At 39.9% G+C, this 23,889-nt stretch overlaps 1 protein-coding gene across 2 annotated transcripts in view; it reads left to right on the forward strand.

Moving 5' to 3' along the window:
* magixb (MAGI family member, X-linked b) overlaps positions 1–23,889 on the forward strand; it is a 66,481-nt gene that overhangs the window by 18,822 nt on the left and 23,770 nt on the right. For both annotated transcript variants that reach the window (XM_084720500.1, XM_084720501.1), the window contains exons 3-8: positions 992–1,108; positions 11,457–11,576; positions 14,514–14,687; positions 19,273–19,465; positions 21,023–21,093; positions 23,070–23,231. In XM_084720500.1, coding sequence (XP_084576626.1) covers positions 992–1,108; positions 11,457–11,576; positions 14,514–14,687; positions 19,273–19,465; positions 21,023–21,093; positions 23,070–23,231 — 837 coding nt within the window. The remainder of the gene's footprint in view (positions 1–991; positions 1,109–11,456; positions 11,577–14,513; positions 14,688–19,272; positions 19,466–21,022; positions 21,094–23,069; positions 23,232–23,889) is intronic.

Raw genomic sequence — 23,889 nt, forward strand, 5'->3', positions numbered from 1 at the left:
CTGTGCTGACCACCATCTACTGTAGATAATACACTGATTGTCGATAAGTACCTCATACAACCCCACTTCAAATAATTTGAACTATCCCTTTAATGGCAGCCCATATGTGATGTGTTTGCACAAAAAAAAAAGAGAGATCAGCTTATTCAATTTCAGAGAAATGATATTGAGGTCTAAATTTCGTTCATCAGATGAGAAAATAGCAGCTGTTTCATAACATGATGAACAAAAGCTCATCATTCCTCCCAAAAGGCAGCTGGAGAGATTCATTTCCCTTTACAGGCAGCAGCCATATGTGGCCAGTCATACAGTATGGACGTTCAGTTGACTGCCTCCGCTAATAAAGTTATACCGCTGTGACGTTTTTTAATAGCGCACCGCAAATTCAGTCTGCTGCTGGGCGGAACCGCTGTAACAGACGGTGGGGGAAGGGGAGGCGGGCGGATGGCTGGGCAGCGGCAGCAGCAGCCTGTAGGAGAAGCACCGACTGAGTGGTCGTCTGTCAGAGTGACAACCTGGAGATGCTCTCAGCCAATCTATAACAGCAAGCGACCTGTCATCAGAGGCCGTAAAGCACTTGAGATGATATTAAGAGATCAGAGAGAGGAGGAAAGTTGGCTCTGCCTCCCTGTAGACAACCTCAACTGTTGTGTCTGGAGAAATTAACCTCAGTAGGTTGTTATATATGCACGAGGGAGCCGGGAAAACACATTTTATACTCAGGATCTATGTGAAGTGATATACAGAGATCAGTGGGTGTGAATGTGAGACTTCTACAGGTTGTAAAATGATGGTGTTAAATCAAGTCTGGCAGCAGTAAAGATCAGTACTTTAAATAATTTCAGTCTCTATTTGACGGCTACAAACAAATCTTAGAGTAAACAGTATGCATCATCAGTGTTTGTGCTTACCGTGCTGATTTCTTTATGCCTCTCTCTCTCTGCTTCTTCTTCCTCTCCCTGCCATACGTGTACCTTTGCCCTTCCCTCAGGCTCCACATTGTGCAAGGATCTCAGGTTGTATCTGAGTAAGTGCTTCACACCCGGCTCAGTGGACAGCCAACTTCAGCAGGTCATCAGAGAGAATCTCTACCTCCGCGCTGTACCGTGTAAGTCCAATTTTGTGCTTCTTTTCCTTCCTTACATATGCTTTTTTCTCTCTGTGTGTCTTGTGGTGCTGCAGGAAAACATCAATATGCATGAGTTTTGTGGTATTATGTTTTGTGATGTTGTATAGATCTTCAAAAACACTGCATTGCGATATCGTAAAAAATGCAAAGATTTGCGGCAGTGGGTCATTTTGTGTCGTGTTTAAACCCCGGACCGTACACGTTCTGGCTTGGCTTGACCTCAGCTTCACTTGAAGCATGACGAAGCTTGAGGCGAGAGGCTGTAAAACAATGGACAGACACTTTGTTTCCTGTAAATACTTCACAATAAAAGCTCCCTGTTATTTTGTTATTTAAACAGCTTTATTATGAAAGCAGCAAGGAAATCAAGGCATTGCTGCCAAGGTCAAGGATGTTATTAATTTTGATCCAAAATGTAAAGTGTATGGGCCGAGCAGGAACTCGTGGGCAGAGATAATGGGGGAAACAGTACTGTGCATATTAGGTGGCCCCTTGTAGCCAGGAAGTAAACCCAGGAGTTAGAAAACTTTCTTGGCTTATGCAACAGGCGAGCAACTCTCAGACTGAATAGACGGCATCTTTGTAAACACTATCTGGTTCCTTCTGTCTTATCTATCTCATAATTGCAAGAAAATGCAACAAAAAAAGACAATAAGAAACACACAATGAGCAAAAAAAACCCAAACCCAACTCACCAATCGATAAATAACAAGGTCACTGAAACAAAGAAATACATAACAATACGGGGAAAGAGAGAGAAAAACACAGTATATTTGTATATGCACATGTCAAGAAATAATTTAACACTATGAATTAAATGTGATGACATGCATGTTTTTGCATCCCATATCTGTACACCACAATATCTGACGGACTACTGGCCACATTTTGTTTTATAAAGAGGCAGGTGAAGATAATCAAGGACGTTTATTATTACTATGCTCATAATATGAATCTATCTATCCAGGCAGACCTCTCTTAAGTTACTGACCTCATTAATTCTTGGATAACACATCTCATGGTTGCCACCATGTGAATATCTTGGTGTTAATTGGCGTTTAAGTCTGCAGAACACACTTCGTTTTCCACACTTCCTTGTGTCAATGTATGCAAGCAGAGCAGGGGTGACTTAATGAAATAATAATGAAAAACCTGACACATTATCAGGTTCTAAAATAAGACTAATAAATCTTAAAACATGTCTGAGTGAGACAGAAAATGACACGAGTGCAATCAGTTTGGACATTTCCATAGCAACGGTCTGTATTGTGACAACACTGGGTTTATCCTCAGTGGCAGTCCCTCCCTTACAATCCTCACCCCTGTGCTCGGGGGTATTACTTTGTTTGGGTGGTGGTAAGACGGTATTAAAACGTGATGCTAGTTGACAGCTTCTTTTTATTTATTTAGTACACTTTTTGCATGATCCCATGAAAAGGAAGCCTGTCGTTTACACAAGCCGTTTCATTTTGGTGCTTATGAATAAAATCAAGCACAATGGCAGCCAAAGGCAGCTAGTTGTTGTACATCTGTTGCTATCTTAATCCTCTATAATATGACGTCAGCGGAGATGGCAAGAGGATAGAGCAGCCGTGCAGGCTTCTCTGAGGTTGATTTGTGGTTTTGATGTAATTTTCTGACTTGCGCTCGTCTGCTTTGCTTTTATCTTGTTCAGGTGCTTGTATAGGAGGAGGAGACAGACCTCCTATAGTGTGTCTGTAGTCTTAACCTTGCTGTGGCAGTGTGGAGTTGCTGCTAATCTCTCCTTTAGTCCAGGGAAGTAGGTCATGTGGGACAGTCTGCTGCCACCGTGCCACACTCCCACTCGCTGACAGAGCGAGGCAGAGGTCAAAACTCGCAGGATGGTGCAAGAAAGATAAAACTGTCTCTCTAATATCGCATATATTGTAGTATAATTGCGGTTTTATTCATATCAAGCTCTCTCATTACTTAGCCATGCATGCGTGCATCCTGTTACATCTACAAGCAGCTGCTCAGGGAGAGAAGTGTCCAAATAAAGAGTAGTGCTTTTAGCTATTTCAGAAAGCGCATGAAGAGAATGAGATATATTGTGCTTCATGTAACGACAAATCTGCAGGGGATGTTTTATTTGAATGTAAAAATACAATCGTTGTTGAGAAAAGAAAGAAGTACCTGCCAAAATACTGAACCATCCATCTATGTTTTAACTTACATAATTACTGCAGACAGATAAACCAAGTGTAGTAGATACTGTTTATACCCCATACCACAAAGGGATGTCTAGAGTTAAATAAATCTGAATCTGAATCAGATAAAGGAGGACTGTCATACAAAATAAGATAAGTCAGTAATTTGATGTTTGGTCAGGGGTGGTTGTAGAAATAAATAAACTGTATTTAGTGGGAAAAATTGTTATATGGAACGAAAAACAGTCACGTGTTGACCTGCCAATGATGTCAAACCTTTGAAACATCTCTCATTTTTTAATTGACTTCATGCTCAAAAAGAAAAGAAAGAAAAGTTGTTTTACAAAACTTAAAGCTTTACATATCATGGTCAAGTAAAGAAAAGGAAAGGAAAAAAGATAAGATGATTAAGTGCACTGAAAAAGGAGTATTATTGGACCAACTTTAAAAAAAAATAATTATTTTGGTAACACACAAATGAATTTTTGAAGTTTTGAGTTTTTTTCAGCATATTAATATACACATTAATGCAACTTAAATTTAAGGCAGGTCAACATGAAAGATTCCCTTTTTCAATATAGCCTTTAACCAGAAGTCAAATATTACTCATTAATAATAGAGTTAAAGGAAAAATAGTTTTTATAGAAACACTGTGAGACACTGTTTACTGTTCACTGTTGGTCCAGTTAGTTTTGGTTTCACACTGCAATCAACCAAAAAGGATGAAAAGGATGGAAAGACTTTTACAAGTCATACCTACAGTATGTCCTGTCGTCATCACTGGTTTGGTTTGTAAGACAGGCGCACTTTTTTTTTTTTTTTTTTGACGTCAGACCAGATGTCAAATAAACATCTTGTCTCCTGTCCTCATGTGCTCCCACAGTTCATTTTGTTTTGGTGTGTTGTTTCTCCTTCTTCTGGCTCTGAAGATATCCTGTCAAAATTTCCTGTAATTGGTCCGGAAGTCCAAACTATCTAAAATTTAGATTTTTTTAAGTTGTGAATTCTTGTCTGGGACAAGGGTGTTTTCTGGCACATAGTTTGAAAATTTAAAAAATTACATACATTTCATGTATATACATTTTCACCAAAAAAACATAATTGTGGGCCGGTTATGTTGTTATCAACCATGGCAGGTTATGTTGTTGTAAATTTGTGCATTACTCTGATTTAAAGTTTCATAAGTGTGACTATACCTGGAATTAGACATTTGTTCTAAGCTTAATAATGTTTCCAAGGTTCCCAACTTCCTGCCTGCGAGTGCTTTCTTTTAGTAAGAGTGACAACAGGGCAGGCTCAGCCCCCGCGTGTGTAATCCTCTGATCTGCTGGAGATGACACAGTAAGATGCTGTTGTTCTCATGCCGACACCAGCACACGCGTGCTCTCCTGATCCCGGGGCGGCTTGGAAACCAGCACGCCTCGTTTTGAGACCGCTCGTAGATATATGGAAGCGGAATTTTTATTGCTTTTGTTGTTGTTTTCCTACGTTGAGGAGGCAGCTGCGCCGGAACTTAAAGCTGAGGAGGAGTTTTCATCAGTGGCTCATTGTGGCCCCCTTCAGGAACACATGTATGTTCCTCCTGTTCCAGGAGACTCTTTGCTCTCATTTTGTTGATAATTACAACTTTGTATTACATAAGATAATTAGCTCATGAAGTATAGATCAAGTTTTTAAATGCTTTTTTTCCTGTCTGGAAGCAAAGATGGTCTGACTTTGATTTTTATCATTTGGATGCTATTTCTTCTTCTGAAACAGTGGCTTAGTGTCGCTCTGTGCTATTTAGAGAGTATCTCAATCCCTGAATCCTTTTGATGAGACAATATTCTCTGATGTTGGCGCTGGCACTGATGCGAGAAATATCATTACAAAGGCTCAGTCGGGAGGGCAGTGCATAAAAATGGAAATGAACGACAGAATCAAGTAAATGCAGGGTACTGTATCAATAATCTAGAGGGGCGAATTAAATTAAAAGCAAATGTCTATGAGTGCCAGCATGGAGGAGAGGCTGACTGCAGTCTAATGGCTCTGTTTGCTCATACTGAAGCAGACAGGATGCTTACTGAGTGGCCTTTGAGAGCAGGTAAATGACTAGACAAACAGCAGTATATTGTATTTTCAGTCCAGCAAAACAAAGTGGCACGTGGCAAAAGTACATTCTTTACTTAAGTAGAAGTACAGATGTGTGAAAAAGGATTCGTAGTAGAAGTAGAACTTCTTTACTCAGGTAAAAGTGAAAAAGGCTCTGAAATGCAGCCTTGTGAAGGACATTTCTACCTGCTGTTTCTGTGCAAAGCTAACTGAACTTCATCTTTTGTTTGTGACTGAGTCTTCATCACTGTCTGTTTTGTCTTGTTACGTCTTTTACGTTGTTTTCGTCGTTACGTCTGTCATGCATGATATGCACTGATGGATACACCAAGCGATCGTCTTTTCAATTTGTTACTGTCCCATCCATTTAGATCGAAATTGGTCGTGATGTTAGGAAGGTTATGATTTCAGTATATATTTATGGGGCACAAACCGAGCCGTCTGTTTAATGTTAACGGCAAAAGCTGTAATCATTCTGAATGTGTCAGAGCAACCAACAAGGAGACTGAACACTTGGTTCATTTGTTTAAACAGAGCATAACCTCACACAAGGTTTGTGGAATAATATCTTCTGGGAATTACTGCAACCTTCACCTTATCAACATGATGGGTGATGTATGTGTACTTACTAATTAACTCGTTAATTCCTGTCCCTGCCTGAACATGCTGTGTCTTCACTGTCCCCGGAGTCAGAGTCTTGGTCGGAGCCACTATTAATTCACCTTGGGACTGTATTCCCAGCAGGAGCAGATCAGCTGCTGCTCCAGTTTGGTACAGTTTAATTCAAAAATGCATATGTAAAAATTTGTGGCTGTTTACGAGATTAATTTACAAGAGCGAAACTTTGATGTCAGAGTACAAGTGAATGCAGCGAGAGCTCCCCTTAGAGCCAGCTGAGAAATCTTTTCAGAAATCTGTTGGGAAAAGCTGCAGAGAGGAATTAAATGTGGCTCTAACCCTATTTTCAGGCTGTCACATTTAAGGCATTAATCAGGCTTTACTCATGTGTCACAATAATGTAATGTTTTTGAGGTAAAATATCATGGTTTGGGAACCTTTCCAAGCAATGTGTGATATGTGTGATTTTTTTTTGCAATTAAATTTTGCCACCCAATAAAGCATTGGTCTTCAACAGGCGGTCCAACTATTAGTTTTTATTGAAACATAACAGACAATTAGTATTATTATGTACAGACACTGTGAGCCACTATGAATCATTTTGTAACACGGGCAAGAGACTTTGACACAGCCTCCACCGTAAAATCCACTAGCGAAAGTGCAGAGAGTGAGGCTAACACAGCTAACATTAGCCATTCTATAACTGCTGCTGACTTAGCAGCTTCGGTAAAGTGCAAACGAGAGAAGACCTGAAAATATTAAACGCAGTATATTTATGGTAGGGGGTCCCTGCTCCATCTCTCTATCAGCCAAAGAGGTCCATAACCTGAAAAACGTTGCAGACCCCTTAAGGTCTCCAAGTCACCCTTCTGTCACCCCATGAATATTTCTCCAGATCCTCCCTTCATTAGCCATCAAACTGGCCTCCATTAACCTTGGAGGTTGTGCAGTGGGACTGGTAACTGAGCTAACTAGCTAATGGCAACTACAGCACAGTGCTACAAGAGAAAAAGGTCTGTGCTGCAACAATCTTGCAGGCCTAACGGTGAGATGCAGCTCCCAAATCCTGTTCGAGGTGGGACAAATAAATGGAAACAAGGCAGACTAAGACTCTTCTCACTGACAGCTTAGTTGACTATTGGGGGCAGCCTTACAGCTTTCCATTTAATAGTATGTATTAATAGTGTAAAAGTAATAGTAGGAAAAACCACTCTTTTTGTGTCCTCATTCATACCATTTGTTCTGTGTGCGGGTTTCGCAGTCCTCACATTACCCTCCTGAACTTTCCCATCCATATTCGTATAATCACACTAACCGTTTGCACATATGCCCTTGGATGATTCAGAGCCAATGTCAGTGTTTCAGAGCCGGCTGTGTCTCCGTCTCCTCCATAAAAGACTTTTCTAATTGTCTTCGGAGTGAGTCAGAGATAAGAAACATCATCATTTAGTTATTCTAATACGCTCGCTGCGGCGTTGTCAGGCAGACCGACTGTGGCCTTTTCAACTGTAGGATTCATTGTTAGCTATTTGTGTGCGATGATCTTGACAGACAGCTCTCTCTGGGTGTTGATACAGAGTTCTGTGTAATTACCTCTTCAATCCCTATCTCACCCCTCTCCCAGGGGATCACTGTGCGGCGCCTACAGGGACAGGCGGGGAAGAAGAAGATGTCAATAATCCATCCTGTCCTCCCGCTGACATGTCATATATATTTCCTAGGAGGGTGCATAGATAATGAATCCCTGCCTCGCACCATATCAGCTGGAGAGAATCTGTGTGTCCTGAGGGGAGGAGAAGAATTACGCACGTCAGATGTCATCAGGAGATTTGCTATCAGATCTTTAATTAGACACAGAAACCTCTCATTGCTTTTAAGTGGGTGAAAGCATAAACTTGGGGTGCAAGCATGTGCGTGTGTGTCTGTTTAATTTCTGGAGGTTTGGTGTCCAGAGGCGCAAAGACCACCCTAGTGAAGCGTGGTGTGATGGGGAAAAAAAGCTAGACTGATTTAATGCGTTATACAATATCAGCAGGTGGAGCTGGGGTGATCTATATTGACGACCAATCACACGAGCCCTCCCTTTACTATCCCCTCTGGAAGCGGCAGACAGTTTCCTAATGAGGCGGAAAGTGAGGGTCAAACTCATCTGGAGAAAACCGGGAAGCACAGAGCTCAAGGCACAACACGGGAAAACTCAACTTGAGCTGGAACGTTTCAGTCAGTCAATCGATTAGCCGTTCAACAGAAAATTAGTCTGCAACAATTTTGATAATTACTCATGTTTATGAAGTCTTCATTTTTTAAAGCAAAAAAATGTCAAACATTCAGTGATTCTAGCTTTTTTTTCAAATTTGTGAGGCATATTTTAATGTTTTGTAGACCAAATAATGAATCGATTTATAAATAAAATAGGGTTGCAGCCCTTAAAGGCAAAGTAAAGAGTTAGTTTGGGTTTTTGAAGTGGGGTTGTATGAGGTACTTATCTATAGTTGGCGTATTAAAAGTACTGCTGTGTACAGGGTCTGTATTCAGAATATTTTCACTGCTTTACCTTGCTGTCAGACAGCCTTTTGTGACAGGAAATCGCTGTTATATAAGTCAAATATCACAAAGCAACCAGACACTATAGTTCAAATTACCTGAGAGGTAAAGGGAGCTCGGCTCCCCTGAAAAGGACATGAGCTCGCCTGAAAGTTTGCTTGAAGGGGAGAAAGGGGAACATTTTTCATTTCTAGTGTTGCAGATGATGTTCTTTCTCTGAATTTTTGCTCTAATTATTCTTCGGTTTTGAAGCTGTCTGCAGTAGTGACAGTAGAATTTTTGCCATAATCCTGCGATTGACTGCGCTGCTGCACACTTCCATGTATGCATGTGCATGTGACATGTTTTAGTAGCGGTGCGCACCATAAAATAAGGCTCCCCAGAAAGCTACTGTCTAATTCAAACCCTGCCAGACACCTTTCACGCAGAACACAGGAGCTAGCTTATATAACAGCAGTTTCCCTCCCAAAAAGACTTTCTGACAGCCAGTAAAAATATTCTAAATAGCGCTTAAACTTTAAGTGATGTTGATTTATTTTTAGGTGGCTAAAATACATCTTTTTGCAGACTCTGTCCACAGCAGCACATTGCTTAGCTTCCTACAGCTGTACACTGTTTCTCCTAACTGGGGTCCTGCTTACTACCACATACTGTAAGTAATACACTGACTATAGTACCTCATACAACCCCACTTCAAATAATCTGTACTATCCTTTTAATTAAAAATAATAGATATTTTTGTGATTTTTGATGGGTCTGTATGCATATCTTTGTCATCTAAAGTCATTAAAATTGCTTTTTGCATTGCCTTTAGTGATAAAAAAAAAAAAGTCATCAGAGCAGGTGAAAATATAAAATAAATAACATTACAGCTGCTGGCTCTATCTGCTAGCATAAGCCAGTGCCTCTTCCTCTGCAGCTGATGCTGTACAGTAAACACACTGTGCTACAGAGAGAAGAGGTCAGACTGATAGAGATGCCTCATGCTCTCTAACATTTGTGCGTCGAGTCCTTTGTGTGTGTGTGGGTGTGCATCGTGTGTCTTTTTGGGTCTGTGTGTGTGTGTGTGTGTGTGTGTGTGTGTGTGTGTGTGTGTGTGTTTGCGTGCATGCTGTGTGCAGCCCTGCATGTGTCATTGTGGCTGGGAGAGCAGCTCCCAGGACAGCAGTGCATTAATCATGGGTTTTATAGGGTAGCTGGGTGTGACTCCCTCCTGCCGGCCCTGCACTGACATCACATGAGGTCCTCCAGGAGAAGGACAGGGATTCGTCCTCAGTTTGGGCTCGCCGTGATTATGTCTTGGGAAAGGAATTACTTGTCTCAAGGTCAAAACGGGCGCCTTGTAGTTCAATTTGCAAATTAAAATTATTCCACCAGATCCGATTTAATGAGTGATATAAAAATGTGATATATTTCACACTACATGCCTGCACATGTGTTTAATGGTTAGGAGGTTAAAACACAGCAAACAGACTTTATTTCAGTGGTTCAGTAATGATGGGATGTTTTTCCTGCTGTACTTTGGACTCTCTGCTCTCCTCCAGGCCAAGGTCAATGTGAATCAATTATGATGACAGACCATTGATCATCCGAGTGCTCCATCTTTGCAATGGTGATAGAAAGACTTTAAGACTTTCAGTGTGCCTCATTAAAGTTTAATTCTGTTCTCATTGATCTGTTCATAACAAAGAAGCCCTGGTAAATGCCTACCGTCATCATTGTGCTCTTCATACCAAAGGGCACGTTGGTTTGTGGGTTGATGCTCTATTGACCCCCGACTGCCTTTAATTAAACATGTTTATTCCTTTTAAGATTGTTTACAGCCAGGGTTACTTTAAAAATGTACTCAGAATCAATTTAGGATTACCTGTTAAAAAAATGTAATCAGCAACCTAATCCAAGTATCACCATGTTAAAGTAATGTAGTGTGATTAACCAGTGGTGTAATTGTTTAGTCTAATGTAATGTCTATGTTTGTTGTATTTTTATTAATTATTTGTTCTGCTATTTCTTATTTTGTTAGACACAAATGCATTTTTAGATAAATAGCAGTAATTATGGACACTTAACTGTATGTATATATGTACTGTTTTTCTATATAGGTAATGTTAGTGATTGGTCTGTGTAGCTAATATTAGCAGGTAGTCTGTGTAGCTAATGTTAAAAGATGCTTTGTCTAGCTAACATTAGTGGTTTTTCTATGTAGGTAATGTTAGTGATTGGTCTGTGTAGCTAACATTCGCAGTTGGCCTGTGTAGCTAATGTTAGTGGTTGGTCTTTCTTGTAAATGTTTCTTTAAAATACAAGTCCTTGAATAATGACAGTATTTTCGCTACCAAGGGCAGAACTGTCACTGTACTGTGATGTTGTTTCTCTCTTGTGATTTAAAGTCAAAATAATGTTGAAATTTCCACCCAGAGGCCATGAAAATGAACTGATTGTGAGATTAGCTGGTTCACTGAGACCAGAGTGATGTGGAGAGGCTTTTAAAGTTGTAATGTCATTCTTGGTGTTAAAATGTATTTTAAAATTGTAATCCTGCTAAATAATACCAATTTTTACTAAATGTGGCCCAACTGTGATCTGATTGTCTTATTTTCATGTTACTTAATCCGATTACATGTAGTCCCCAAGCCTGTTTATAATTTTAAATACAACCAAAATAGATCCATTAGGTTGTTAACATTTGTTGCACTATTTCAATATAATCAATCAAACTAATGTTGTGCTTCTTGGACTATTTATAGTTTGCTGAACTGTTGTTTTGTTTAAACACTGAAGTCTGGATTTATGACCCCCGATGAGAAGAAAAGGCCTTGATTAATTGTCATATCATCCAGCAGTATTTCTAGCGTCATGGCTCTGATGTATGGTCTAATATTTCCGGTTGCCTCTGCCTCTCTCAGGTACGACCAGACAGCCCAGAGATGGGGAAATCTCAGGGGTAGACTACAACTTTGTCTCCATCGAGGAGTTCTTCTCCTTGGAGGAGTCGGGAGCGCTGCTTGAGAGCGGAAAGTTCAAAGGTGAGTTGAACATTGCTGGAAATATTCAGGATAATTTAAGTACACAAGTCAACAAAAGATACAACATATGTCTAATGTTTGAAATTTGGCTTTTTATGGCTTTAAATACTGGAAAATTGCATAAACATGCGATAATTTAACTTAAAAATTAGTTAAAATTTAAATTGAGGTGAAATTATATATTGCACTAAATAATAACATGGCTTACTAGTTGCAGGTGATGAAATCTTTGCTTAGGTGTGATCTATCAAGGTGACATATGTCTACATGCAATTAATGCAGCTGCCAAAGCAGCCAAAGTAGAAATTTATATCCACGCTGACTGCCACTGCTATCAACACTAAAGAATGCTAACAGCTAGTCAATAAAAGGGGGCGGCCCAACTCTGGAGCTATGTGCAATAACATCCAAACTGAAAAAACGATCTTTAAAACTGTAGATGTTATCCACGTGGTGTCAGTATGTCCTTTTAATAGATGCTACTGGTCTTTAAAACCTGGAAACAGACATCGCATGACATCTAACAAGCTAACTGGTTAGCTCACTCACTACAACTCATGGTCATACACACACATTTGTAGCAGGTACACTGCTAACCAGGCAGGGAAGGATTTTGGGAAATATGGTCGTTGGCTTTGTTGCAGAGTTAAATGAGTCGATCGATTCATGCCTGTGTGGTCAATACAAAGCTGCAGCAGCAGGTTGGAAACAGCTGGAAACAGCTGGCCTGCCTGTTTACAAAGGTAACAGAATCTGCCCACCAGCACCTCTGAAGCTCAATAATTAACACGCTTTATCTCAGGGTACAAAGAAATGAAGTCTAAAGATGACAAGTTGTGGTTTTCCTGTGGAAATGTGTCAGAAGATACAAGGTGTTAATTACAGTCAGCCTTAGAGGTGATGGTAGGATGTTAGCCAGGCTCGCTGTTTTAGTCGTTGTGCAAAGCTAAGCTAACTGGTGACTGTCTTTTTTAATGTACAGACATGAGAGTGGTATCAGTGTTTTGATTGACTGGCAAGAAATGTCAAACTGTTCTCTAAAAGAGAGATTTTCTTTCCGTTTTCATAAACTCATTGTCTTCTCTACCAAAATAGAACATTTATTGTCAGTTGTTGTTGTGATAAATGGGGTTTAAACAGTTCAAAATAGGACAGTCACAGTACTAGTCACATAGTAAAGCCATCTCTTTTAGTATATTAAGCCATCAGGTGTTGCACAGCTCGTATCTACCCCGCAGACTCCTCCCCCAGTGAGGGTCAGAGTGCTGCCTCTGATTAAAAAGCCTCCATACATTAGCATCCATAATTTATAAGAGTTTAATGGGAGCAATAAATGTCATCCTCACTTGCCTTACATGTGACATTGACAGACACATCGCTACAGCAGAGCAATCAGGAGCTTCAGCAGCACCGTGCGTGCGGTATAGCCTGCAGAAACTGCAGTAAATGGTGACGGCTGGTGACCTTGTTGTTGAGTTCAGTAATCTAATGTTTCCCTCAACCCATTTGGATCTCCACGAGCCAAATGGAGGGGTGGAGGTAATTTAATTTCTTCTTTAGCATCTGGAGCAGATGGCTAGAACTGAAAGTATAGAACCTACACAGTAGATGATCTCAGGGGATATAAATGCACATACAGACATGTAGTATGTTTTGTATAATGTGCATAATAACACAAACCCATTCTGCTACTGAATATCTGAATGTATAATCTTATATTTACCTCATGAACTCATATCAGGTTGGAACTCAGTAACATGTTAATGCAGACTGTGCTGTTACTGACAACCTTTACATTTTTGTCAGTAGATTTTAGCAACACATTAAGTAGTTGTATCTTAAAATTAAGACAAATTAAGTTTAAACCTCAGTATAGTTTTTACCATAAACCGAGATTATGTTTAATTCTGTTGCACCAAAACTTTAAAATGTGATTCAGTATTAACCTGAAACTTACACTTCAGGAGATTTAACTTTTAAAAGAGTTGCCATTTTAAGATGGATTGAGCAGAATAATCAAGTTCCTCAAAGAAAGTCAAGAGACAGAGTCACTGAGACTAATTGAGTTTCATGATGTGTCTCTTCCAGTTGCTGCCAGACAGTCTCCTTTTATCTTCCTGTGCTCTTGTCTGTTTTTAATATTTTATTATTTGGTTTTATTCCCCCCGTAATTCAGACACCAAGTTTTTTCCTGAAGGAGAGATTAGAGCTCCTCTGCCATGATGATAAGGCATTAGCTAGCAAACAAGCCAATTTTTTTGTTGTTCATTTTTTAGCTAGCTAGCAACTAGTTTTATTTTCTTTGTAGCTAGCTCGCAAACAATGTAACATTTCATTACCTTTCTACCTAGCTTGCAAACTATGTTAACATCATAGTAACTTTTTAGTTAGCTGGCAAACAATCAATTTAAAGTTGTGTTTTTGTCTTTTTTTTTTGGTTTTTTTTTTGCTTTTTAGCCAGCTAGCAACCAATGTAAAGTTTAATTATGTTTTTAGCTAGCCAACAAACTATGTTAACATCGTGTTAACTTTTTAGCTAGCTAGCAAACAATGTAATGTTTTGAGAGAATACAGAGCAACCAAAACAATTTTCTCTCATCTTATATGCTTACTAGGTCCCAACAGCACTCAAATATATATTTTTTATTTCTATATTTACTTTAATTTGGCAGTCATCTCCATAAATTCTATTTAATTTCTTTTTACATCAACAAACTTCGATATACTAAATGGAGATTAGGCTACAGAGCTCTGCTTAATCAGAAATCAGGATTTACTCATTTTAAACCAAGGTTTGCTAAACTCTGATGAGAACTAATTTTAGATTAATCTTTGTTGGTGCAACCCAGCCTCAGCGTGTTAAATTTTACAGTTTGATATGTTCATTGCGGTTCGATTTCTTAAGGCGGCACACCTTTTTCTCCTTTCCTGTCTCAGGGAATTACTACGGCACACCTCGACCTGTTCACATCAGTGCAGAGAGCCCCCCCATCACCTACCAGGAACACCGCAACCTGCTCAGAAACTTCCGCACACGCAGCAAATCGCTCAGCAACCTGGAGAAGCCTGCAGAGGACGGTGAGAACAGCGAGGACGACTCGGGCCTGTCAGGCAAGTATAGCTACATCTGGTCTATATGTCAGCATGTGTGAGCAAGGTCATAGATGTAAATCTGTAGGAAAAACCAACAGATGTTAATAGTATCATGAGTGGAGGATTACACAGTTATTGGGGCCCTTTTTTTAGTAGTTTATCAGACGTATCGACTGTAGAAAACGTATCTGTTGAGCCCTGCACCACAGCCAGCAGCTAAATACTGCATTGTCCCTCTATCTATAGCTCCAGTCTCTGATACCCAAATTAATCAATCATTAGCACGATTAGTATGCTCTAAACTCTCAGTGGGACTGTGGCCTCATCGATTGCTGGATCACCTCCAAAGGAAGGTCAGGCCGCCTTAGGTTGAGCAGGCAAGGAGGTAAGCAGATAGGCAAGTGTGCACACAGGGAGGTGATGGAAAAAAACGAGGAAGTCTTGTGACAACGAAGCAGAAAGTGTTTCCACTGGAATAGCCAACACAAGGTTGCTGTAGATTTATTTTCCTGTCATAGCACAAAAAAAACGTTTTCTGTTTTACTGTTTTATTGTCATTACAACACAAGATTGCACAACAAAATGAAATTTGCAGTCCCTTCATGCTACACACACATAGAAGATACATAAAGATGATTTATAGAATACAAGAGGATAATATATATAATAAATTAAACCAATATATACAGTTATTTATGTGCATATAATATAATAATGTTTATTTATAGAGCAGTCTTCTCAACATGTGACAAAGTGCTTCACACAAGGCAACAGCTTCATAACAATTTGACTGTAAAATAAGCCTGAGTTTCCATTTTGTTTAGGACGTTACCCAGGAGCAGCCTTAAGTCAGAGCTCTGTTAGCATGACTCTTATCACCTCCTCTCCTCCCAGGGCATTTGGACCGGCTGGTCTGGCTGGAAAATGACATGTGCATTGTTGATTGTCTGAGGGTCTGCAGCTCTTAATCCAAACCTCACCCTTCATTATTCCAGTGCCAGTTCCACAGAGTGTATCGCTGTCATAGGTGATTCGTGTATAAATAAAGCCGAAAAAATAGCAGATTCAAATAAAAATGTAGTGAAGTTTGAAGGAGCTACCAGTCGCAGCATTTGCATGCACCACCACTGCCATGTGATGGATGACCAGCCATAGTTTATTGTTAAACAGAAAACTTGAAAGGCCTATTAATCAAGAAAAAAGTACCAATACCACTATGAAAAAAAGACTCCATTATAAGTAAAAGTCTTGCAGTCAAGATCCCACTCAAAGGAGTATTATCAGCAAAATGCACTTGAAGTGTCAAAGTAAAAGGAGCCACTTTGCAGAAAAAGTGACTGACAGTAGTTTAGTCCAGTGGTCTCCAACTTATGGGTCAAATTCTGCTACAAAAATTCATATTCATTTTGTGAACCCCTCTCCAATCTTTGCCTTTTTATGAAATATTAATTCATTTTATCTCTTTGAACCTCAACCAGTTATTTAAATGAAACCAGAAGTTTAGAGGGTGCTGCCTCTGTGATCATACTGCTAAAAAATTTAGAGACGTCTAAAATGTGACAAGTGGCTCCAGCTAGGTCACGAGCCAAATCGGTTGGAAACCACTGAAATACATTTTTATTAAATGGTAAGTGGCTGCATTTATATCATGCTTTTATCCAAAGCACAACACAGATTTGCCTCTCATCCTCCCATTCCCTCTCTCTCTCTCTCTCTCTCACACACACACACACACACACACACACACACACACACATACTGATGGCAGCCAGCGAGGTTCTGGCCTGACCACCAGGAGCAATTTGGGGTCAGTGTCTTGCCCAAGGACACTTTGACATGTGGACAGGAGGAGCCGAGGATCAAACACCAATCCTGTCATCAGTGAACAGCCCACTGAGCCACGGCTGCCTGATTAATGATAATTATTAAAGGTCTAGTGTGTAAGATTTACAGGGATTTGAAACCTGAAAAAGGTTTTGTTTCATTAAAATGAGACGTTCGTATCTACAGAGGGCACGCGTCCTCTTCCACAGAGGTCATCATGAAGCACCGTCATGTTTCTACAGTACCTCTGGAGATGGTCTTTAAGATTTGGTGAGAGTTTCGGGGAAGATGAGATGAGGTATTTGCCATCTGCAAGCTTACCACCAGATGTCATTAAATCCTACATACTGGTCCTTTAGCGCAGGGTATTTTGTAAACGAATCCGGCGATCGCTTTGTGCGTGTTCGCCATCTAGCGGTGCTGCCGTTACTGCAGCGGCATGTCGTAGTGTCACGTTCAGTGTCCTCTAGTTCCAGAAGGGAACCCAAGGTTTGCAAAACTCGCCCAAGATTTTTTCGGTTAAAATGATCACTCTCGTGAGATTGTTCACGGGTCCGTGGTCGCCTTCTAGACGCAGTGTCTGTTGTTGCCAGCTGATGGTGACAGCATGAATAATTGGATTGACGATGTTAGACCGAGGACCTTAGAAACTCATCAACGTAACTTTTTGGATGTGATATTAACGTTCTAGTAGGTAGACATTGGTTGACAACAGACAGAGATAGATAATGGTGAAGAAAAATTAATAAATTTTTTCGTAGTATACAAGATTTTCTTTTTCGGTCAAGATTTTTTAATTGAAAGATGCTCATATTTCAGTGCAACTGCAATACACAAACATGCAAACAAAACCAAATGTGCGTGAAAAAATACATTCAAAAGAAATGAGAAAGAAAGACGGACATGTGCACAAGCACCCACAAACATACCCGCGATAAAAGATAATGATACACCAGCTTACACATACAAGTACAACAGTGATGACATGATATTTATGTATGTAACTTATGTCTAATAATAAACAGAACCTATTGTGGTGACTACAAATGAAAACAGTAACTAAAATAAAGAAAACATAGAATGAAAATAAATAAATAAAAATGCACATATTCAGTGAACTGAGTTTTAAGTCATGAATGCACCAGATAGAAGTAGAAATAAAAACACAGCATCAAATCTTCCCATCACACCCCCTACCCACATCCCATGTATGGTTCCCTCTTTCCATTCATTTATAAATTTACTGTATAAATACACACACACACCCATGTATACCACACATACATACACCCGCATATAAATCTACATATTAAGCTGGCGTTGGTCCAGTTTGAGTCATAACACTCGTGGTCAGCTATATCCAAAGAAGGCAGAATGTTAATAAAGGGCCTGCAGATTTTCTCAAAGGTTGCAGGTTTCTTTCTTACATCACACAGTATGTTTTCAGGTGTGCAGTAAAACACGAGTTCGCTAATCTGTTGTCTTGTTGGTGGAGAATCTTCAGATTTCCAGTTTGCTAGGATGCATTTTTTGTCACTGCAGTGCTAGCCAGTAAAATAAAGTATTTCTTCTGCTGGTTCACATTAACACAGCTCATGTTCCCCAGTGTCCACAGCTTTGTATCCTGCTCTGTTTGAGACCCTATTTCTTTTAATATTCTTGATCTACCTCTAAGTGAAAATCTTGGTCCGCTTGAATGTATGGCCTCAAACCAATGTCTGGCACAACTGTTGGTGTACCCGAGAATTGCAAAGGTTTCTTCCCCACTTCCTAGACATTGTTGTCAAAATTAACTTTACATAAAAAGGAAAAGGAAAAGCAGAAAATTGTACTTCACCAGATTTATCTATAAGTTTATGATGTGTTGTTTTTATGTAACATCTACATCTGCCTGAACTATAGCAATCGAATAAATAAAGTGGAGAAAAAAGAATAATCTCAAATCTGGACTTTCCACTACTCTTAATCACGTCATCTATGCAGATAAAACAATGAAAGCAGTGTTGGAGAGTCAGAGAAGTGATGGCAAAGGGAAACTGGAGCACCGGAGCTGAACAGAAGGCGAGTGTGAGATTAGATGGTTAGGGTAAGGGAGCAACGCAGCGACACAGGGGGGGTGGTGGAGGCAGGTAGGGAGGCTGAGCGTTAGGAAAGGTGGAGGCAGGGAGCCAGAATGCTACAGGAGATAAGGGAGAGGCGGACAGAGTGGGAGGTGAAAATCGCAGGCAGGCAGAGATCCAGATAGTTAGAAACGTGCTCCAAACAGGCAGGTAGGGCAGCAGGCAGCCCGGACTGGAGGGGGGGTGGAGGGTATCTGAATGCAGGATGCAGGCAGGATGGAGTTTGAGAGTGCCATCCAACACCCTGACCTCTGCTGAGTCATCTTCTGAAGTGATACTGTGTGGGTGGATGGGTTCGGCAGCACTTGTCGTGTGCAGCAGGACTCAGGACGCCCGTGTTGTGTCCAACACCTCTCAGATCCATGCTGGAGCTCACAGCTGAAGGACAGCTACAAGGACAGCTCGGCAAAAAATTATGCTTATTTCTCTTCTTCGGCTGGTCGTGTGGCATGCATGGTCACACTCTCCGCCTCCTTAGAGGGAAGACAAAGCCGGCCGAGATGCTGACCTCAGGTCTTTTTGCCTGACAGCCCCCAGTCGATCTGCCATCAGGTCGTTAAAGAATGCGGAAGAAACTTTTTCGCCTCCTGCAGATGATAAATGATATATGACTGCTAAATTTAAATTTTTAACACGCTTTCTTGTCACTGTAATTACAGGAGGCTCAGCAGGTGTCAGCGGCGGCGTCCCTCCTCTCCATCAGTCCCCCAGGCGGCCCCGGGCCTCCAGCAGCGGGGATGGTCGGGCCATAGAGAACGGGATCATCGGCGGCAGGAGTGGAGCCAGGGTGAGAGGTGTGATGCCTGATCACTGGGAGCTCGCCTTCAGTGACCCTGGAGAGTCTTACATAGAGTGAGTATATACCAGAAATCTGTTAAAGGACTAATTCAACATTCTGTGAATACAGAAAGGTACATGAGAACATGATCTGATGTTATTTCAAACTGTACACATCATTTAAAATGCTCGTTTTATGCTTTTCCCGTTAATAACAAGTCTTCTATTAACAACTGAAGGTGAAGACTTTGCTTTTGGGTGTTTTTTTTAAAGATGCAAGCAAAGCTACACAGCACATAAATTAAACACAGCAGTAAAATCAGATAGGTCAGACCAGGATATTTAACTATGTAAGGGATAATATAATACCTCTTCAGCATGATTCAAGACCCCTTCACTTTCCATCGGGATCGTGTGTCAGCCTGTCGAGGTTTATTTCGCAATAATGACCTGCTCACTGTATATTATCCCACTTATTACATGGTTACTTACCAAAATAAATCAATAAATTAACACAAAATATTGATTTTAAAAAGGATTTTGTTGATATAAAAATCCAGAGGCTATGATCAGGACTGTGTCCATAGCAAGAGCCTGTTCTTCATAACAACGGTCTGTTATAAAGAAATAACAGATCTTAGAATACAGAAAGAGAAAAATCAGGTTGGTGTTCAAACCAGTTCAAGAATTACTGTATAATACCACATGACAGCCACCAAACTCACAGCGCATGAGAGCCTGAATGTCTTCATTGAGCTGATGTTACTGAGAGCTGTTTCCTGGCTCTCATTCCCTGCTCTTTGCCTCAATATTTTATTTTATTCTCCACATCCATCTGGCGACTCCCGAAAATTATCTCGTTTGGGGGGAGCCAACCAGGGCCCAGGTTGAGAAACGCTGACCTAACCTAAACCCTCACCCCAACCACGAATAAACAACAAATTGTTGTTTTTGCACTTTGGTTTCTGTATTGATTAAAAAACACGATATAGCATATTATATTATTTACTGAGCTTTAGAAGTTCAGGTAGGCAGATCTTGTTCCCTTTGGACTGAGCCAGGCTAATTGTTTCCCTATGTTTCAGGTGTTTATGCTAAGCTAAGCTAACTGTCTCCTGGCTCCAGCTTCACATTTAGCCTGTTCATCTTCACGTGAAGATGCAGCCTCTCTGCAGACTGAGAGGCTCTGAAAGAAAATACAGTGTTAATTACAGATTAATGACTAGAAAACCTTGGCGAACAGTGCTGCGTTGCATCTCAAATTAATCTTCATGTTCCCAGCTTTCAGATGATGTGTACACGTCTATGGAGTTTATACTGTTGACCTGCTGTCTTCCACTTATTATCCCCAGTCCCCCTTCTAAAAAGCTTATGGTAAGGGGGGTTTAGGGGGAGATGAACAGATACAAGAGTGGTAACAATCCTCTCGTCTGACTCTCTGCAAGAAAGTGAATATGCATGTTCAAATGTCAAACTATTCCCTTAAACACGCTCTGAATGCTGCAAAGTTATCATGACTTTGAATGGCAGGCATCCCTGTTCTGAGTGTATTGAATTCCAGCTCTGTCGTATTATATCAAATACTATTATGTTTCTGTCTTTTCTTTTGCTTTCCCCTTTTGTCTCCTCAAGTCGTAACCCGAAGAGGACCAGCTGGCAGAGTCCTCGAGCCTCGAGCAGGGAGACCGTCTACAAAAATGAATGTGAGCGTCTTTGTTTGTTTCTTTCTTTCTCCCTGGATGTAATTATTGAAACACCGGTGACACGTTGAACTGTTCGGCATCCTAAATTAAGCTACATATTTGTGAGGAACGGAAGTAACAGACACAGCCGGCTTGTTAGAGTCAAATGAGATGGAATGAGCTTTTCGCTGAACAGAGACATGTAAGTGATTAAGGCCTAAAGCTCGGAGCTGCTGGCAGAGAGCCAGACTTACTGCTGCTGAGGCTGGCAGGGTCGACACGTGTTTGGCATGTGACTGGCAACTTAATTTCATAATTTGATCACATGACTCGCTGGTTAAAAGAACAAGGACATAATCTAGCTTTTTGATGTTTGTCTGACATGGCTGATTGCAAACGGTAAGAAGTAACCCATCTGTTCCAGTGCTATGATTCCAGTAAAGTGCAGTACACTTCTGTCACCAGCAGAAGGTGATATAATCTCCATTATGGACAGAATTACCTGCATGTGAGAAAGGATTACTGTCAAATCTGGTACAAGTGGAATCCACACTGACACTGTCATCATGTGGACAAGAGTGGACATATGTTTAAATTTTTGCTAAATGAAATGATTTCTGCCCCACTTTACAAACAGAAGACTGAAATATGGAGCAAAATTAGGAGGAACATGAAACTGAAACACTTTATAATAACAATAATTAACAAATGGTAAGTTTATAGTTAATCATAGTTTAGTTAATAGTTACTTTACTGTTGGGAAATGTTTAAATGATGTTAATATATGCTTTATAAAACATTTATGAAACAATTGTAAAGTCTTAGAAATATCAGTGACAGCAGTTTGATCAGTGGCTCTACGCTTCAAACTGTGATGCTGTATTTAACGCTCTAGGTTTTATGGTCAAGTTAGCATAAAGTAATATATATCGTCAGGATAGATGGCCACAGAACTATTTGGATATTAGAAAAAGATCATGCCTTGGGTCAAAATAAGTGTGTAAGGTATTATAATAAATTCCAACTTTATAATAGCAACTAAATAATGTTTATAGATGGTTTACAATCGAATGAACAATTAACAAGGTGTTACAAATATCTGGTCCATCTCTATGTAATGATTTCTTAAGGGACAATTCATCCAGAAAAAAAAAAAAAAATCACAAATGTATTAGAAATGAGCCAGTTGCCCAAAATTATCCACACCTCCTCCATGTTGTGAGCTGTTTCATGGAGGAACTACTTTCTTTCTATAGTAGAATCTATCAGAACTACTTTTTTTCTACTGGAAAGAAAATAGTTTCTACATAAAACTGCTCAAAACAAGACCAGTGGATTATTTTGAGTAAGTGGGTCATGATTTCTGTAAAGAGACATTACTGTTTGATTTTCTCAAGCCGCGCGCCCTTTAGTTCCATTATAATGGAGACAAAGTGAAAACGGAAAGACACGGAAATGATTTAAGAGGATATAGTATTCTGAATTATGTACACAGTGTTATTTTATGTATCATTATCATTATCAGGTCTGCACGGACACATCCCACCCAGTCTCGGTGGAGTTCTAGCCACTCCCTTCTGGTCGGAGACATAGATAGTCCAAGATCAAAAACAACCGGGCAAAAGCTAATTTATTCCCATGACTATAACTCAGTTAAACAAGATGCTATAGCCACTGTGATTCTGGGAAAATACATGGACATTGGGCAGTATACTCACTGTTATTTTTATGATATTTGTTAATATGTAGTTATTGACATGCACTTTAATGTCTGCCAGGACTATGATAATGTTTATGACTACAGATGATCTTAGACCAGGGTTGTTTTTGTCTGATGTGCTGATGTGTTTGTCTTTTCCTAACATCATTCTCGTGGAATTTTTTTTTTTATATATATGTATTCTTGTAGCCTTGAGGGCTTTTGTGAACTTTTCCTTTGAGGCAAGCATCGTCTTATCCTCTCCTTGTCTGTCTTTGTGTATTTCGGTGACTGACAGGGTTCACAGACCAGCCTGGGGAGCTTCGGGGTTTCCCTGTGCACACACACTTGACCAAGGGCTCCAGAGGGTTCGGGTTTAATATCGTCGGAGGCAGCAGGCCGGGAGAGTTCCTGCAGGTCTACAGTGTGACATCAAGTGGACCCTCAGCACTCAAGACAGGTAAAAATACAAAGAACCAGGGACGAGTACTGCATGACACAGCTCTCTTACATACAAAATACATAAAAAGATGATAAAATATGACATTTTGTTATTAATGAAACTACCCAAGAATTTATATAAGTACAGTTGAAACGATTTGCTGATTAATCTATTAGCAAATTGACAGAAAATTAACTGGCAATTATTTTGCTTATGTTTTAAGCCATTTTTTCATTTAAAACATTTCATGGCTCCAGCTTTGAAAGTATGAAGAGTTCCTGCTTTGTCTTGGAATTATTTTATTAACTTTAATTTAGTTTGAATAATTTTGAGATTTGGACTATTTATTGGACAAAATAAACATTGGGAAAATGTTTGACTGTTATTTTGAGTAGCAGAAATAAGAAAAAAAAACCCTGATATTTCGTTTTCTTGTTTGGACAGAAACAAAAAACAAGAATACAGTTTGATCACTCGTCTTTTGTTTTGGCTGTAAAACATTAACCTAATTTGACAGCCCTTATTCCTAGATTTATTTTCTTCTGGTAAATAATCTTACAAACTTAGAAAAGTTAACATTAAGCATGATGTAGTGACTTTGAAGATTGATATTTTTTTAATATTTACATACTTTTACTTAAGTAACGTTTTGAATGCAGCATTTTTACTTTGTTTT

This window comes from Lutjanus erythropterus, chromosome 6 (assembly GCF_056507025.1).
Source record: "Lutjanus erythropterus isolate fLutEry1 chromosome 6, fLutEry1.hap2, whole genome shotgun sequence".
Classification (NCBI taxonomy): Eukaryota; Metazoa; Chordata; class Actinopteri; order Lutjaniformes; family Lutjanidae; genus Lutjanus; species Lutjanus erythropterus.